A 19,193-nucleotide genomic window follows, 5' to 3' on the forward strand; every position below is an offset into this window, starting at 1 on the left:
TCTCTGCCACTATTACACATCTATGCCCCAGGATCAGGTAACAGGATAGGAGAATGAAGGTCCTACAACACTCTAACAAATTAGTAACAAAGTCACGCAAATGAGTTAAAAAGGTTTACTTATCTTTGTGACTTGTCGAATTGTGAAGTCCGCAAAACTGCTTGTAATATAACACAAAAAAGGCCCTCAGTGGCCAAGTGCAAATAATCGTAGGTTAACTTCACAGTACATAGCAAATGCAATTTACATCATCTGTCTGTTCACTTCTAAGAGTTCACTAAATTACGTTCCTGGTCTAAGTCAGCCGTGGGTGAGAGCTGCTCTTCTATCTTCCGAGTAGGCTTCTGTCCACTGTCATCCAGTCATTGGCAGATTGTACTCGGCCAGCTATTGGCTGAGACAAAGTTGATATCTTCAGCACTGCCCGTGGCGCTGGTGGGACTTGTGCAAGTGGTGAATCTCTATGGCACTGGCACCAGCTCGCATCTTTGTACTTGTAGTGCTTTTGCCCAGGCTGTGTCTTATTCAGATGACTCAGCACTTTTTTTTCTCTCTCTTTGAAATCACATATGTTATTTGTGTCTAAAAGTTGGCAACTTATGTATAACCAAAAAAGCTGAAGAATTGTGTAATTGAGGTCTTCCCCAGTTATGGACTTGCCTCTCAGCTGTCCGAGTACCACATTATAATTTTTATGTTGGATGTTACTGGGTGGGTCTGTACACTGTCACAAGAGTCAAAGCCAGTGGTTGTGTTTACTTCTGTAGCTACTGTCTAATGTCTCTAACTGCTGTGTGCCCGTGGGGGGGGGGGGGGGGGGTTTCAACTGGTGATGTGGGATTTCCACTTTTACAAAGTTTGTAACCCCACCTCCTGCTGTTGACCTATCTTTGTGGTAGATAGTATAGTTTGGTGCCAAGGTCCTAAATCCTGATTTGAGGTGAGTCTCAGAAACTGAACAAATGCAAGACATCCTTGCCCTTCAGGAATTCACTGAATTTGCTTACTTGTCTGTGTGTGCCATTTGCATTAAAAAAGTACGAATTTAAACCCTATATGTGGTTCTCAATGCACCTGGAAGGGGGAACGGTTTTTTGGAGTTGGTTGCAGCTATTTATGAGGACACTACTGCCGCAGTGGGTGTGTTTGCATCCCTGGGCTAGCTTTTGAGTGAAGCTCCTGTTGGATTCGTAGGATGGTGCTCTCATCAGTTTCGTATCTAGTTGGACTGGTGCTAGCATTGTCTATGATATTAGCAGGTGAGCTCACGACTTCTGTGTAGGTGCAGCCGTCAGCTGCATTTATGCTGTGGTGATATGGTGCCACTGTCTCAGAATCTACTCTTCCCATTATTACCTGCCCTATTTAGTTGTAACATAACCTACTGATAGAAAACTAAGGGGACATTTAATTTACTTGGAAAAAAAGACCACTTGTATCATCTTTGCATTGCATATAACAAAAAGTAACAGAAAACCATGCGAAATGAATAGCGTTATCCAATTAATGAACAGAGACTGGATCATCAGATGCCTGATCCTGATAGTATGTTTTTTCTGCGATGCACCCAGTTTTTGCTTTTGTTTCAAAGAAAGAAAAAAGAAAACCCCCTCATGATATACTTTCCATTTTTCAGAACTGCCTAAGGAAGTTTATTTGTATTTCTTTTCTTTTGCCCTTTTTTATCATTAATTACTGACCAATGAAGTTGGTCCTTTCAGGTTTCCACTGGGATTCTATGAGCTTCCTGAGATGAGCTTGCTATTGGTGATTTAGAGTTCTGAACCTGAGAACCATGAATGCCTTCTGGTACGCCTGAATGAATGTTTCCAACTGCAGAGATGTATTCTTCTAAAACCATCTATTCTGTTTGATTGTCTGAGGAATACCTCATTTCACATCTCATTTTACTAAGGTTTGAAGCTCCTCTTTTTGTTCTTCTGTGTTTGCAATTTAAAAACTGGGTTGTTTTGGAAGTCAGCCTTATGCAAACACAATTAGTTTATTTCTATATTTCCCCAGACATGTTTTGACACCAGTGTGTCATCTTCTGTGGGTTAAATTTTTATTTCTGTAAGTACAATATCACATTTGTAATAATTTAACTGCTGTAGGCCTCAGAAACACAATATTTGCAATTTGCTTCGTTTTGTTTGGACACTTAGCTCAAAATTACATCTAAAGTATTGTTTTGCTCAGTCTGTCTGTAATCTCAGTGGCTCTTGATTTGTCAAGTAAAGCTGTTTTGAGAAATAAATTGTATCCGCAGATAATTCAGATTCCATGGTCTGTAGAAATGTATGGTCTTCCTGCTTTCCTCCGTCTATAATCTCCCGTCTCCTTAGAGATTATATGGGTTAATTAATGATTATTATGTTACAATCCTCTTTTTGCAGTTGACCGTGTATATCAAGACTTCGTTCATTGTTAAATGCAATGGTGCGGTACTAACTGATGGAGACGCATTAGTAACGGTCAAACTGTGTGCCACTACTATTAAACATAGAGATAAATCCTTTGCTACGCAACCTCCTTTGGCTCACGCAGCCTACACCTTCCACAACCTCTCGACAACTGCCTCTGCTTGCGACACTCTGTGCCACTGGGCATTGTCGCCCTCCAAAGAACAACCACTTACAGATACTACACACCAGTACCATCACACATCCAATGTGTTTTGCATTAACTCTTGATGATGAGCCTCCATGCATTGTTGAAATTCATATTTTGCAACGTGTCTGCACGCATTTGTTGAAATTTGTGTTTTCAACATTGAAATGAAAGATTCCACAACTTTAAAAGCTTTCTGTATTTTCTTTTCATCCACAACTAATTCAAAAGCTTCGTTTAAGAGAGAAACAAATTTGGCCTTTGTAATTGTTTTTGATCCACCATGCTTTTGTTTTGAGAATCTGACACTGTTCTTCCATGATGCTTTGTGGATGGAAAACACTCACATCACAAGGCTGAAGGACATTAGTTGGATTTAATGGCAAACTGAAAATAAGTATTCCCTTCTCTGGACAGAACTTACTTAGAACTAACAAGTTTAAATGAGACTTTTGCCCATCTAAAAGTAATGACACAGGAAAACTGATCTTTTTGCCAGTAACCAGGGATAAAGGCAGTTGGCAGCAAACTGATAAGAGATTGGTGCAGTCATCCAGTCTGAGCCACACTTTCCAACAAAGAATTTCAGAGGGCATCCTTTTATGAAGATGTACTATCATAGGTTTCACAATTTTTCCACTAGCAGAAAACTCAGCTATTACAGTGACTGTTCTTTCTCTTTGCCACGAGGAATACTGTATTTTATGGATTGTGATACACACTTTTTTCTTCAAAAAATTGTCTCTGAAATTCAGGTGCATCTTAGACTCAAAATTAATATAAAAAAATGCAGTGTTTGATTAAAAATTCCCACCCGTCTTAAAAATGGCCATATATGGAATGCTGTGGGAGACTTATCTTATGTGGCAACATTGTATTCAACTGGCACAAGCAGTGCAGCAATGCGATGAACATGAGTTGTGGGACTCACAAGCATTTCTGCGTTATCAGCAACAGTACAATATTTTTGTTAGTAGCTAGTTTTGTAATGAAAACAAAAAAAGACATTCATATTATGTGGGCTATAAATTGAAGGTAATAGCATAGGCAAAGAATGTAGAAACAGAGCAGCTGAGCAGCATGTCAGCCTCAAACAACAGAAAAAACCGTTTGTGATTGATGGGCTAGTAAAGAAGCACTGAAGGAAATGAGGAAGACTAAAGATGCAAATAGAGAACTGAGTGCAAAACAGCCAAAACTAGATGATGACGATTTTCAGGGTTTTGAATTCTCTGTTCGGTTTTGTAAACTAAGAATTTTTTTAGTCTGGCATTGCACTCCAAAAATAAAAATGGTAAAAATGTTATTTTTTTTAAAAAGTGCTTAAAACTTAAGGTGCAGATTATAGTCCTTAATATATGGTAGTAAAAAAAGATTCTTCTTTGAACCTAAGACTCATCCAGTTTTAGGGCAACACCTGCCTCATCAGTGTTGAATATTTGGTCACCATCAAGCAGTATGTTGTGGCAGTTTTCTTCTTGTCAGTGTTTTCAATATTCCTCAAACCAGCTTCATATGATACCATTAGTCAAATGCTTTCTCTTTCAATATGATTTCTGAACTGTGATGTGAAATAGCAGCGTTTTAAGAAATAGTTTCACCCATTTCTCTTGTGGTCTACTATTTGTAAAGGAATTCTTGCTTCATGCATCATCATTTGTGTACAGCATTTTTCACTTCACAGATACACAATTTTTGCTTTTCCTAACATCCAGTCTTTCAACACCTGTTCTTCATTTTCAAGCCATTACTTACATTAGAAGTACAGTATTAATACAAACATAAAATACAAAATGTTAAAACACACAATAGTTCTTAACATTTTGTATGTGCAGATTACATAGTTATTACATACTTCCTTCTCTGTTTGGCTGTTCATAATTTCAATGGAAGATTCAAAATGTTTGTCCATACGTTAGATAAATATAACAAATATGATTTGATTGCAACATAATTCCAGTGGCACATTCAAAATCTTGATGAATTATAAATAAGAGTTGCTGATCCTTGTACCAACACAGTGTTGGAATTTCCTAAATTATTGGCTTCGATAATCAGTATAGTTTTGGTTTTCTCTGCACGTAGCGTGTTATCATTTCATAAGCAGTAGTTGAAGATAGTTGTCAGTAATTATATTATTGTTTGTTGTAGAAACTTTTCTGAGGTGTAGTGTTTATAATCTATTTTTACTGGTGTGAAGAGCAAATTTCATTTCTGCTTCTGTTATGTCTTCAGTCAGGTAAGTCTATCTACCATGGTATAGTTTTGATCAGCAGTAAGATTGGTAGTTCTGTTCCAACATTAGTCAGAAGTCAGTCAGATATCCCATTTTGAGGAAAGGGGTATGCCCCTTTTTGAGCACCTCTTCAAAGATTTCACCTTTTCTTCTGTCATCTGGTGTTCCAATGGTGTTTATGATTGCTTTATCCTGTCAGGGTTTTGAATTTTGTCCAGAACTTCCTACCCTTCCTGCAACATAGTCAGTTGCAGATGTCGGTCCATTCTGTTTCTTTTTATTCTGAAATTTTCGTTTTGTGGGTTTAAAGACGTTCCCCTGCCCCCCAATCATTCGAATATGTCTGGGGAAAGGGTTGATTTCCAGTTGTTAGAGATTAACCATGCCATGTGGGTGTGTGCACCCAAGAGCTTGAAAGCCAGTGTGAACACAAACTTTTTTTTTTTTTTACGTGTTTCTGGACTCCCCGCATCAGTGTGCTATAGGTGAGTTGTTGGCTTTCCCTTATTTCTCGCAGTGTTCCCTCCAGAAACTTCCATTACAGCTATACAGTGATCACATGTATCATCAAAAGGTGTAATTAAAGCAGCAAGAGACATTAAAATGGGAAAACACAGTAATATATTGGAAATGGTTCTGTCTGTCTCTGTCAAAGGAGCCATCTTGGGAACAAAAACTGTTTTCAAACAAACCATGCTTCAGTTTACTTTTAAATAATTGATCATTATCTCATAGTGACTTAATATTACTTGGAAGAGACTTGAGGATTTTTACAGCAGAGACAAGTTCTTCAGGTTGCAATATATGACACATTTCCCTCTTCTGTTATGTGCTGACTGTAGGAGGGTACAATATGACTCGTTAAGCAAAATTTCTAGTTGGCGTGATCAGTGGCAGCCGGCTCTAAATGTAATAAAAAAAGTTATTGCAGATAAGTAGGAAAAACAAACCCGTAATGTTCAACTATAGCATTAATAGTATGCTGCTTAACACAGTCGTGTAGATTAAATATCTAGGCATACACAGCAAAGTCTGAAATGGAATGAGCACATAAGGATGGTAGTACAGAAGGCGAATGGTTGACTTCAGTTTATTGTGAGAATTTTAGGAAAGTGTAGCTCACTTATAAAGGAGACGGCTCAGGGAACACTAATGTGATCCATTTTTGAGTGAGCTTGAATGTTCAGATACACACCAGATTGGATTAAATGAAGCAAATCAGAGTCATGCTGGTAGATTTGTTACCGGTAGGTTTCATCAATGCACGATTATTGTGGAGGTGCTTCACGAACTGAAATAGGAATCCCTGGAGAGGAGATGACAGTCTTTTCACACAACACCATTGAGAAAACTTAGAAAACTGTCCAAGATGACTGCAGAATAATTCTACTGCCATCACCTTACATTTCATGTAAGGAGCACAAAGGTAAGATGAATGAAAAGTGAAATCAGGATCTTTACGGAGGCATTCAGACAGTTGTTTTTCCCTTGCAGTATTTGAGAGTGCAACAGAAACGAAAATGAGTGGTGGTGGCATAAGGTACCCACCGCTGTGCACCTTACGGTGGCTTGCAGAATATATAGACACATATGTATGCAGCTCATAGGGACACACATTCGTTTCATATTGAGAAGGATTTTGAAGCTTGTTGTCATGGCTGAAGAGAGATACCTGTATTGTGAGGCAGTGGTTAATATCTCTAATAGCTAAAATATTATGACAAGAGGTTCTTGGGAGGACTCCACACACAACTCTGACAACCTACTTCTGAATGGTCAAGACTTGTTTTGGTGGTAGTGATAATGACTCCATAACACATCAATGAATGGAAGTAGCTTCTAATGGAGATTATCTGGATATCAAATGTTGCTAAGCCTTTCCAAGATTTGTAGTATGTGTTGTTTCTAGTTAGGCCTATTACTATATGGATGCCTAAGAATTTCGAACAGAATACCCCGTGTTTCTGCTGGCTCCATGAACAATATTAATCTTCTGTAGGCTTTTGTGGTCAGAATGAAATTGAGTATAATTGGTTTCGCTATTGTTTTTTTTGCCAGAGAATTTACTGTACACCACTTAAGAATACCTGCACCCTAGTTGATTGACATTGAATGTTTTACTGTCTGTCACAATGCACGAGTCATCTGCAAACATTGTGAAGTTGCTTGCTTTGTTGGAGGACAGAGATGGGACACACACATAAGAAAAGTACTTAATGTAAATGATTTGCAAGTTATAAGTAACAAAACGCAGACCCAATAAATTGGTGTAGTACCGTATTTCTTAATAACCTGTTGTATTATGTTGTTTCCAAAAGAATTTAGTGTGAAGCATTTCGCATTTTCATTAAAGGTTAATCTGAAGTGACATCTGCAGTGCAGATTCTTGCAATTGATTATGTTGTCAGGTTTGATGGTGTGTTCTGTGCAAGCTGAATACAATCCATTACTGTACTTCACATTTCTGTCACTCATCTGAAGAGATACTATTCCGATATTTATCTTCAGTGGAGTATAATTTTTGGCTAAGGATAGTGTGAAGCAAATTTTCTGGAAGAATGGTCAACTTCGGTTTTTTGTGAGAATTTTAGGGAAGTGTAGCTCACTTATAAAGGAGACTGATTAGGGAACACCAATGTGATCCATTTTTGAGTGTGCTTTATTCATTTTAAGCATAAAATGATAATTACCACTAAATGCATGTGAAGTGCTCGCGAGGTGTGTCGGCTCTATAAATATGCTATTTTCAGAATTATTCAGTTATGTATTAAGGTGAAAGCTTTACTGTCTAGTTCTCTGACTTTTGACAAGCAAACTGATACAATTGATTTGCTATTAATGGAAGGATAGGACCGTCGTATGTTGCAGGTCTCAGGAGCTTCAGCTGGTTGTCAGCAACAGTGCCGGTGAATTATGCGGACTTCAAAAGAAGTTGCTGTCATCATACCAAAAACCACAGAAATACAGACAGGAAGGAAAGGGAGACCATAAATTTTGCATTAAGAACAAAAAGTTCACATCTGTAGACAGTCAAAATGAGGGAGATAACAGTGGGCCATCTGAGGATGGAGAGGAGCAGGGAAGCATTCTGGAAGGAGGGGAAACAGCAGTCGATTCCAATACTCACAAGCCTGAAGCTACAGATAGAGAGCCAGGTTACTTGAACTTCGGCTTTCAGAAGTTCTGTGAAGACAAAGGACAGTATAGATATCTAGTGAATTCTGAAAAGATAGACTGGAATGAAGAATTAAAGTTTTTGGACGAAGTAGACAAGAGTAAACTAGAAGAACCTGCAACAAGCTCAAAGATTGAAGAACTGCTCGTGTGCCCACCAGAGAAAGTAGAACGATTCTCGTATAAGACACGTAAGGTGGAGGGTAGTGCAGTGCCTCACATCCTGACCAATGAAAGAATGTACTGCACAAATTCAGCAGTGCTAATTCAGGAACAGGCAAAGTGTGTGAAAACAGAAATTTCACATGGAAAGGATCTGTTGTTGCAGTGTGACAGAAAAGGGGCCGTGAACTACAGTGAGAACAGTGACCCTTGTGATGAAGCACATGGTATGAAAATATGGCTGAAGATGAACAGAGAGGTTTTTATTGCAAAAGATAAAGTACCTGACTTGCAACGAAGCTCCTTTGGGATTAAAAAGTTAACTCTGTATGAAGCAACACAGTCTGGTAAAAATAGTGAACTAAATAAGCAGAATGAAGGGGGCAAAAGGGTGAAGACATGGGACCATGAAGTCGGTGGAAATAATTCTGGGCCTCTAGTTAAACGTGTTTGTCTCACCGATATTTCTGGCTGTGCCTCTACATATACCTCTCATATTTCTCCTCCCAAAATGGAGTTTAGATGGGTGGATGAGAAGTGTCCAGAAAACAATTGTCTGTCTGCTTTGTCACTTTTCAAAGAATTGCAGACAACAGTCAGGATGCACCCTGTCTATGAGCAAAATATTTTGCAGCAGTTTGTGTGGCCAGTTTGTGGTACTGGCATGATGTGTGTGCCATTTTCTCTACTTGGCAAGCCATTGGGAACTGCTGGTATCCCTACAGACTGTAAAATTTGGATGTGGGGTGGAAGCTCTGCTGCAAAACTCAGTGTGAATGTGGCAGAATACTTACTTCAGTGGTCTTTGAAAACCAGCCAGAGGCTGAATGCCTTGAGCGTTACATTGTGTACATATTTAACTAAGAGTCAGACAGACCTCCTCCATGAAACATTAATATCATTACCAAAAAGGAAAGAATTGCTGTCTACAGAGAAAAACAATGGCACTTCATCCCAAATCATAGCTGTGGATGGCAACACCATTAGAGTACAGGGAAATGATGTGACAGATGTGCAAAATGAAGCGAAGGAGCAAAAACCTGTGGACTGTGGTTTCCTGTTATTCTCTCCTGTGTGTAGTAATGTATGTGATGTCCAGAGTGAAACAGCAGACAGTCAGGTTTGGAACTGGGACAACGGAGTCACTCAGAGAAAATCATACAGTGATGAACACATTACTGGTGACAGCATTTTCCTGCTGTCTTCAGAACTGCAACCATTCAGTGACAGGTTAGTACCCTTTCCAAAGTTATTTCTATCTGCTCCTAGTTGTAATATTTTACTCATGCAGTTTAGTGTCTTTTCAAGACTCATAACATTTTTATTTGTGAGGTGGGTCGACAGGCTTCATATACAGTCCCTGGCCAATTTATTAGATGCACTACAGTTTTTAAATTTTGATTTATGTCAAATGAAATGTTCTTTTTATATACATAAATTGTGACAAAATGATTGTGTGTAGTCTACTTCATAACTAAAGAAATAAATAAAATGTAGTATTTGTTGAAAATATTGTATTTCAACAATTACAACAAAAATTAAAATATTATGAAAGTGAAACATTGGTTTTAATATCTCGGTGAGCCACCTTTTGCAGCTGTGAGAGCCGTAATGCGATGTGGCATGCTGTTGATGGAGGACCATACTGTGTCCTGCATTTGTGGATGATGATACCACATATGGATGATCTTCTCTAAGAGCTGTGTTTTTGTTGTGATGACATCTTTTGCCACCTCCCTCTTCATTAGTTCCCATACATTTTCTACATGATTCATGTCGAGACTATTACCTGGCCAGTCTAACAGAGGGATATTTTGTTCCTTCAGAAAGGATTTAACTGACCGGTTTGTGTGACAGGGACCTCCAACCTGCATTAAAAAAAATGGCTCTGAGCACTATGGGACTCAACTGCTGATGTCATAAGTCCCCTAGACCTTAGAACTACTGAAACCTAACTAACCTAAGGACATCACACACATCCATGCCCAAGGCAGGATTCGAACCTGCGACCGTAGCGGTCGCACGGTTCCAGTTTGTAGCGCCTAGAACCGCTCGGCCACTCCAGCCGGCAACCTGCATAAAAACAAATGTTTTTGTGTTAACTGTTTTTGCAGGACTTCCTTGTACTGGTCTTGCCTCATTATGCCCTTAATCACCCTTACCACAGATGACAGACCAAATCATCACCTTAGTTGTCTCATGGTCTGAATAATGCAGTAGGGATGAAATTTTTGTCCTGTTCGACGGTGCAAATGTTGAGATTTGTTAGTTAAAATTTCAAACTTGCTTTCATTGCTGAAGCATACCTGTAAAAATCAAGAAACATCATTAATATACCATGAATAAATGTTACACAGGTTATATAATATCATAAACAATAATTTTAAAGTTAAATTACGAATCTCCAGAAGTCTACATCCTTATCACACCACTGTTTAGCACACTTCAGATGCTTTGTTTTCATTGTGGCTGTTAACTTTGGTTTTCTAGCAGGTCTACAGGCCTTGAAATCAAAATCTTTCAACTTTCTGCAAACAGTGCATTCAGATGCATTCACCTTAGCCTCTTCCAGTTGAGATTTTATCTGTTTTATTGTTGCAAATCTGTTTTCTTGGCAAAGTCTTTTGAGAAATCTTTCTGACCTTGGTGTGAAAATTGGTTTCCTTCCACTTTTATTCTTGCTTCTGGGGCTCAATTCTTCACCTGAATCAATTTTCTTCTTTATGCTCCTCGCACTAGCTTCAGATATTTCCAACCTTCATGAAATTTCCCGATTGGAATACATTTTCATTTTAACGAGGGCTTTGACCTCATCTTTTTTACGTGATGAAATGTCCCCTCTTTTACCCATTTTTAAAAGACACAATTTGTAACATCAGGCTGATAATCAAAATGAACAAAATATTACACCAGTTACATGTGAGAACGCCACTGAACAGGTCCTTTCCTGTATGCTGTACTCTGCACATTGATACCTACAATAAGTCAACAATTCAGTGTCACGTACCAACAATAGTAACAAAATTCAACAATGTAACAAGTGCCCGGAATAACTCATAAATTTTCTAAGTAATCACATTAGATATAGTACTCAACATATAATTATCACAAAAAACATTAAAAATGTGCATTGTGTCTAAGAATTTGGCCAGGGACTGTAATTATTAATCATTGTCATTTTGGCTTAGGCTCCCAAACATTGTTATTTTCTGAGCTTATTCCTTGTGGGTAGTGTAGAACATGTCTGTGTATTACTTGAATATAAGTATATATAATTGTGACCAGTTACTTATGAAATATTTGTTTATTTTCATAAATTAGTTTTTGAGGCTTTTCAAGTTCATCTTCGGATTGAGCATGCAGAACTTAAATGTTTTACTTTCATAGTGTGTTGTTGGGTACTGGCTTGTGGCAGTATGAGTGGAATTGTTAATACCCATTTTTATTGCCTATTGGTCACTGAATTAATTACTACTCACTATAAAGATTGTCACCATAAATAAATCTGCCTGCATTTGCTGTGTGATTTACATAGATTTTTTATTTATTGTGACTGAATTTTGAGTATCACTCATTGTCAGGCTGCTGTAGGCGTACTATATATCAGTATATACAGCAGTTCATGAAATGAAAAGTGTATTCTATTTAAAAAAAGCAGAAGATGTGCATGTGAGCGATGCGTAAAAATGGCAAATGCAGAAATCCACACAGATGTAAATACTGCTGCTAATTCAAACACCAAATGAGTGTGATCTGTGTCTAAGTCAGAATATATAAACAAACACAAATTCAGATGGAAACTGTGACAGTACTGTACTTTCTCAGGCATGCCAGATCAACACTTTAAAAAAAAATAATCATCCTCTTACGCAATTACATCTCCTGATCAGTCGTCACTAGTACCTGTTGTAAAATCTCACCTCGCCCTTCCCTCAATTAGCACTACACCATGGATGTGGAGGAAAAAAAAAAACTATTCACCATCACCTTGCCCAATGATAGCTAAGTCTTTGCTTTTTCTGTTGGTGAATCTACATGTTTGCACTGCTTGCTTTGTTTGTTTGTCTCTGAGTGATAGCAGTGTACCCAGCACTTGTTCAGTGATTGTGTGTTTAAATACTTCATCCAGATTACCACTGAAATTTTTCTGCTGCTACCTTAGTTCAGGAGGTTTTGTAAGGTTCTGAGTATTTGTGAAACCCAGTAAATGGTGACATTTGTCGTGTTCAAAATGGCGTGCAAGATGTTGAAAGCTGATCTGATGACGACTTTCTAGTTTTTGCACTGTTGTGTCAGTTGTGATGCAGTGGTCTTTTAGCACCACAGCTTCCGTTTCTCTTGAGATTCATGATTCTTCACAGAGAGAAGAAAGTCTGTTACTTCATTCTTCAACACTCAGACTTCTTTGGTCATTCGAAGCACCTATGGCACCTAACAATTGTGTCATACAGTGGTGCACAGTTGCCGTACAAGTTACCCTGTGATAATGCATGAGCACAATAGTGTTACATATTGCCACTTGGGTGGCTAAACGATGTATGAGGGCATAGAGACCAGCAGTCTGTAGTGTGAACGTTCAAGGACACTTCATATTATTTTTCTTAATTTTAATTCTCATTCCATTGAGAAAGTTAAATGAATAGCACTCAAATGGCACTGTGCTTGAATTATTTAGTTTTTAGTTAGTTTCAAAATAAATGATTCAAAATTTTGTAGTCTGTTAATGTGAAACTGTTTCTCTGGACTAAGCTACATAACAGATATGATTTGGAGTTTGATCCTTACGTAACTGTGAGTACAGAGAAACTTGCAATTTGAATACACAAGGCAGATATTTTCAAGGAGTGAATTTTTTTCCCTTTATTGCAACATGAATTTCCTTGACTGTTGTAACTTATTAAGAAGTTTTACTTGTTGTATAAAAGTCTCCCAAATCGATTTTACCCTTAGTTGGGGAATTTACAGTATTTTTCACAATATGGATTGTCACTGGTTTGTGACTGCCCTCTTACTGAAATGCAGCATTATCTTCCTAGCATACAAAGCTTCAGTCTTAGGTTTTAGCATTTCTTTCTTCTTACGTTTGTTAAATATCACCCAAATGTTAGGTGAAAACTGTATTCTAGGTACCAAAGGAATAAACTGCAGCAGATGGTAATTTTTTTAACCTGTAGTGTATACTTTTCAAATCACTTGTTGTTTGTCCTAAAAATTCTGTATAATTGTGTTTTCTTATTTGTGATTTTGCTGTGCAGTAGTTCTGTTTTTTTACTTATTCAGAATGCTTTGTCATAAGCATTTGTTTATCAGAAAAATGGTTTCTCTCAATCAGCACTAATTTCTGTGGCCACTGTAAAGATAATGAGAATCCAAATGCATTTTAACTGAGAGTGTTTCACTTATTTATCCATTGGACTTGGTAGTACCAATCTTTACAGTGTGGTATTTTGTCACAAGGTAGCAAGTGCCTTTATTGTTTCCAGTTTGACCATAAAACAGGCTTCAAGTCACTTTTATCAGACCTTAATAGATGCATTTACATAAAGAATAATATTTTAGACAGTGGATGTACTTGAGTTCTTACGGGTAACATGCTACATTTTGAAATAAATTTATAGAAACAGTGACATCCAGGAAATTGTGCTCACTCAGAAAACAACTAAAATTGTATCGCAAGGCTTTAAAGAGATGCCAAATAAATTTTTGATAAAACTTTTACATATAAAATTCTGAACAGAACTGTATCTTAAAACAGTTGTCAGTTGCTGAAGCTCAATGCTCAACTATCCTCATTGGAACAGTACTGTGGCAAATAAGTCAAAGATAGATACTGTAAACTTCAGATGTCCTGAATCAGTATGGCAGTCATTCAAACAGTGACTTCAGTTAACTCTGCACTATCCTGTTGTTGTTATTTTTTGTGCTTCCTTTGGTGAAGTTTAATTATTATATTCAGACAGCCAGTTATTATCTGTATTTATAAATATACTTTCATACAAAACATCTAGTGTGTTGTACTGCAAACCAGTATCTCTCCACAGAGTTACTTCCCTGAAGGTTCGGAACACATGCCCAGCTGTCTGGCATTACTTTCTAAGAATTAAAAATTTCACTAATTTTGGGTATGTTATACTCAGATGGTGAATTAGCACTGAATGCGATGTTTCTACAAATTATTTACTGGAGTTATTGTTTCAGGTCATCTGTGATGCTTCCAGAACAAAATGAAGAATTTAGTGTTGCCACTACTGGTGAAATGTGGGCAGTGCCAGCATTGGAAGCCACATTTACTTCTGAACAAGAATTTCTTCCACCACATAGATCAGAGCTCCAGATGTCTAAGTGTCATGCCAATGACAAGATTCAAAGCAGTGTCGATGAGACATTCTCGAAATTACATGATAGGTGCAACCCAAATGGTATACTGTCCCCAGACTACGGTTTCTGTGAAGGTGATGATGCTGCAGGTCTCCCAACTCAAACTGCAAGCTTGACTGACAAATTCTGTAATGTATTGGATGAACATCGTGGTATTCTCACACATGCAGAGTTCCCAAAAACCTCTAAAGGGAACCACGAGAGGTATGAGAATATTTTTCAAAAAGAAGCTGAATGTAAAGAAAAGGAAGCCATTGAGAGATTATGTGAACTCTTGGATGTTCATATACCTAATAGTAACAGGAAAGATAGAGATAAGTGTTCAGCTACATTGCTCCCAGCTGATACCACATTACCAAAAATCACTGAAACTGATCAACCCATAAACAGAAGTGTAGAGCATACAAAGTTTCAACAAAAGTTCAGAGATAAAGTTGTCTTAGCAGCAGATTCTCAGTTTCGACCAATTTCACCAGAACATGTATCTTTAGAGGACACTGGATGTATTAGGAAGGCCCCACAAAAAGATGCTGAGGCCAAGAAAACAGAAGTTTTAGAGTTTACACACAGTGTTACTGATGGTACGCTGCCTCCGAGCAGTGACGACGATGATGATGATGATGATGACAGCAGTTCTGAGTCATTGTCCTCTGTTGTTACTGTTGTACCAAATGCCTCTTGGGTCCCTCAGAACATTCACCAATATCCAGTAGGAAACCAGAGCCAACAGAGAGGTAGCAGTGGAGGTGAAGGTGAAAGTGTTCCCTTCAACCAGCTCAATGACCACACATATCCTATAGTAGAATGCCCACAAACAGGCGAGCCTGTCAGTTGTGTGACAAGAACAAGCTGCTCAATGACTGTCTCGGTAAGAAACTGTGATAACAATGAGAGTACAGAAACTGTGCTTCACACCTTGGGCAGAGACCAGTCGTACAGTGGGTCACAGTCAAATTCTGAGTGTGCAGATGGGAGCAGTTTGTCTGTAAATGAGCCATCCCTGCAATTTTTGGATGATTTGGTGAGTATGTCTGATATTGGGTCTTCTAATAATTTAGAGCAGAAAATTGTCAAAGGATCGGGAGCACTATTAGTCGACACAAACAGTTGCAGTAACACGGCAGCACAAACACATCCACAGTGTTCCGAGGCTGTGCACTTGGACTGCAAATGCAACACCAATTTGAACTCAGTGCAGGAACTTACGGTCATCAGTAAACTGCACGAACCTAGCTGCTATGACACGAAAGCAAAAGGTAATAACATATCTCTGAGCAGTCTGATGGTAGTGCCTCGGTCAAAGAGAAAGAAATCTTTCCGTAAAAATGACACTGTTGCTGAGAAAATTTTATGTAGGACTAGGAAAAAGATGTTAGACATTCACAAAACATCAGTTGGTGAAACTTGTTTACAAATGAAGGCGTCAGAAGAATTGTCAAGATTATCTTCTGCAGAAAATAAACCAATCCAAAGTAATCTGACAGCACTCAGATTTGATAATCTAGACCCAGTAGCACAGTATACTAGCAAGAGGAGGAGAAAACGTGTCTCTGAACCCGTCGAGGCCTGGTTGCAAAATACTATTACGTATTTCCCTGGTATACAGGACGAGCATTTTGCAGGAGAAATCTCAAAAGATGTCACTTGTAATCTGCCAAAAAAGGAACATGATGCTCCCAGAGTCAGCCCAGTATCGATTTTGCCAAGAAAACGTTCATCAATCGATAGCAGAAGTGATGAGAGCTCTGGTACTGAATTGTCAACTCGCCCGTCCAAAAGACGCAGAGGGACATTGTGTGATGAAGGAGTCGTAATGGTTCAGATGTACTCTAAAGGTGGCTGTTCTGTAAATAAAATGTCTAAAGGAGGAAATGGAGCAGAATTATCTTGTACATACTGTGGTAAGCTATTTGACAGGGTTTCAAAGCTAACTGAGCACATAGGCTCACACACCCTGCCCTACCATTGCTTAATGTGTGGACGCCGCTTTGGGAGGGAGTCGCAGCTCACTACTCACGAGCAGCATCTGTCCTGTTCACCTCTAGAGAAGTGCCGCTATAAATGTGAAGGATGTGGCCAGAAATTTCTTCAGAGGATATGTTTACTTAGGCATGTGGAAAAGCACATGGAACAGGACAAGGAGGAGCGAGTGGAGAAATCGAGGTGCAAGGCTTGTGGAAAAGTATTCGATCAGGCAAAGCTGCTTCTGCAGCACGAGGGAGAACACAGGACGAAGGGGCGGCAGCACACGTGCAGGGTGTGTGGCAAGACATTTAAGCGACAGGCCTTCTTGGTCAGGCACCGACAGCTTCACCGGGAGAAGATCCGCTTTGAGTGTGGCTACTGTGGGGACTATTTCAAACTAAAGGACCAACTAAGAACACACATTAGGCAGCACTTGAGGGACGAGACAAAGAAAGCTCTCGAACAAAAGCGGAAAGTGCAGCAAAAAGAAAATATGATGAGAGAAGAGGTTGCAGGATCCTTTCCCATTATCCAAAAGGAGCTCTCCCTGCTCATCTGCCCCGATTGTGGCAAAATTTTCCGCTGGAAGACGGCACTGCAGAGGCACTCGGCACAGCACAAGCGGGAGGATTGCAGGAAAGCGGCACTCGACCCCGAGCTAGCCCGATTCCACTGTGACGATTGCGGTGACAAATTTGCTTCCAGAAACTCAATGCGTAGCCATGTCCGCCGACATGTGTGTGAAAAAATTAATTTATCATCTGTGGAGTTGCAGCGCTCTCGACACCACTCTGGGTGCACCGGCAGTAAAGAATGTACATCACCACCGATGACTCCCATCTTGCAGTATAACTGCAGCAAGTGCCTTGCAGACTTTTCACAGTTGTCAGAGCTGCAGCAGCACTCGTGCGGTACAGATGACCAGCGACCGTACACATGTTATGTCTGTGACAAGGCATTTCTGTCCCCGCGCCACCTAAGTCAACACATGAGAGTCCACTTCCCACCCCACAAATGCCGTTTTTGTGGACACACTTTCGCCCGTAGATATGAATTGCTCTACCACGAGTGGAGCCATCGTGACCGTGAGCACTTCAGTACCAATGATAATAATGGAGGAACCAAAATAGTTTATAAATGAAGCCTTTATATTTTCTTCAGAGTTCAGATCTTTTTTTTTATTTAAATATTTTTTCCTGTGCTTTTAACGAATTGGAATTACCTTTTTCCCCCTTTTGCTGAACCAGTGTGTATTTTTGTAACTGTGCTGCCCAGACACTTGTTTTATTATTGTTATTACTGGTTAAATGCAGTGCACGTTCACAGTGTACAGTTCTGAAGCCTCCATCTGATAGTGGCTCTCTTTGTTTGAATTCTCCGTGGTATTTGACAAGTCATTTTCAAATGCATGGCATATCTCACAACTGTACTACATGCTGCCATCTATAAAAGTCTGTGCTGGTGCCAACACCTTTTCATATTTTTCAACTGTGGGCACCTCGTTAGCCTGTAGTACAATTCTTAATTAGACCAGTTATGGCTAAATGTTTCCTTTAATTGCGTGCAATGTGAATAGATTGCATGGCCCTTACTGGCAGTCAGCAGACTGGGCACTGTCTGGTTTAGATTTCAAGTGGATCAACATTGGTTTCAAAGTACTACTGTGACAATAGCAGCCAGGCTGCATTGAAACTAGCATGAATTTTGTGTGCTACAAAACCTGAAATAAGTTAACCTAGCCACAGAACCATTGCTGCAGTTTGCACTATTTTCTTAGATGTATTCTGCCAGCATGATGAAGTTTGACATCCATTGTGTCATCTACTTGAAACTTAAAATTAGCTAGAGTGAGGTCTGCATCAGTTATGTTTCCTCCAGCTGTGTGGTAATGCATCTTTCATGTAGAACTAAAACCCCATGTTTGCACATTTCACCAGAGCTTGGTGATGTACTCTGTTACAACGCTATTACCATGACCATTACACTTCCAAATATTTCTATTGCTGGTTATCAATAGATCCAGATCGAAAAGTCTGTCTGTTTGAACTTGTTGCACATCATGGTGCAGTCTTCAGAGAGTAAATTAAGTAAATGATCTGCTCTGTAGACTAAAGTAGTTTACCAGACAGTTCTGATAAGATGTCTGTTCATTATATTATATGTTTATTGGGTATTTATATTTCATTTTTTTTAATTATTTGATATTTCTGCTCCTTTTAACTGCTATTAAATATTGCCAAAATAAATACATTATGTTTGTCCTTAAGGATGTTTCACACAGTACTATTTACTTAGTTTGTTTACGTGTTTGTTAATTTAAGAACTCTATCTTGCATTTGTATATTGCTATTTTTTTGCAGAAAAATATCAAATTGTGATCTCAAATTAATTATATTTGTATAAACTGTACCTGAGAAAAAATGTACCTGAGGAAAAATGTTAATTTTCTTGTATTTTTGTAATAAATTATAAGAAATCATATTTAACTTATTTTTTGAGGTATCCACACACAAAGACAAACAGGCTTCATATTTCAGTATCCTTTTGCATAACTTCTCAAAGTACAGTTGTATGAAGTCTGAACCAAACAGTCAACTTTTTATGACTTCATTACTAGGAATGTAAATTGCATTAGTTTTATTTATTCCATGCATTTCATTTATTATGG

General features: G+C 38.6%; 1 protein-coding gene across 1 annotated transcript; it reads left to right on the plus strand.

Moving 5' to 3' along the window:
• Window positions 1–4,835: 4,835 nt before the first annotated feature.
• LOC124550778 lies at window positions 4,836–18,960 on the plus strand. The gene is made up of 3 exons (XM_047125502.1): window positions 4,836–4,849; window positions 7,715–9,412; window positions 14,381–18,960. Exons 1-3 carry the CDS (start codon window positions 4,836–4,838, stop codon window positions 17,664–17,666), a joined length of 4,998 nt encoding a protein of 1,665 aa, XP_046981458.1. The 3' UTR covers window positions 17,667–18,960.
• The last annotated feature ends 233 nt before the right edge of the window (window positions 18,961–19,193 follow it).

This window comes from Schistocerca americana, chromosome 9 (assembly GCF_021461395.2).
Source record: "Schistocerca americana isolate TAMUIC-IGC-003095 chromosome 9, iqSchAmer2.1, whole genome shotgun sequence".
Classification (NCBI taxonomy): Eukaryota; Metazoa; Arthropoda; class Insecta; order Orthoptera; family Acrididae; genus Schistocerca; species Schistocerca americana.

Bases quoted from the DNA above. Each gene is read 5' to 3' on its own strand.
- LOC124550778 (XM_047125502.1), top strand. The intron at 9,413-14,380 runs GTTAGTACCCTT...TTATTGTTTCAG, and splicing joins CTGCAACCATTCAGTGACAG to GTCATCTGTGATGCTTCCAG.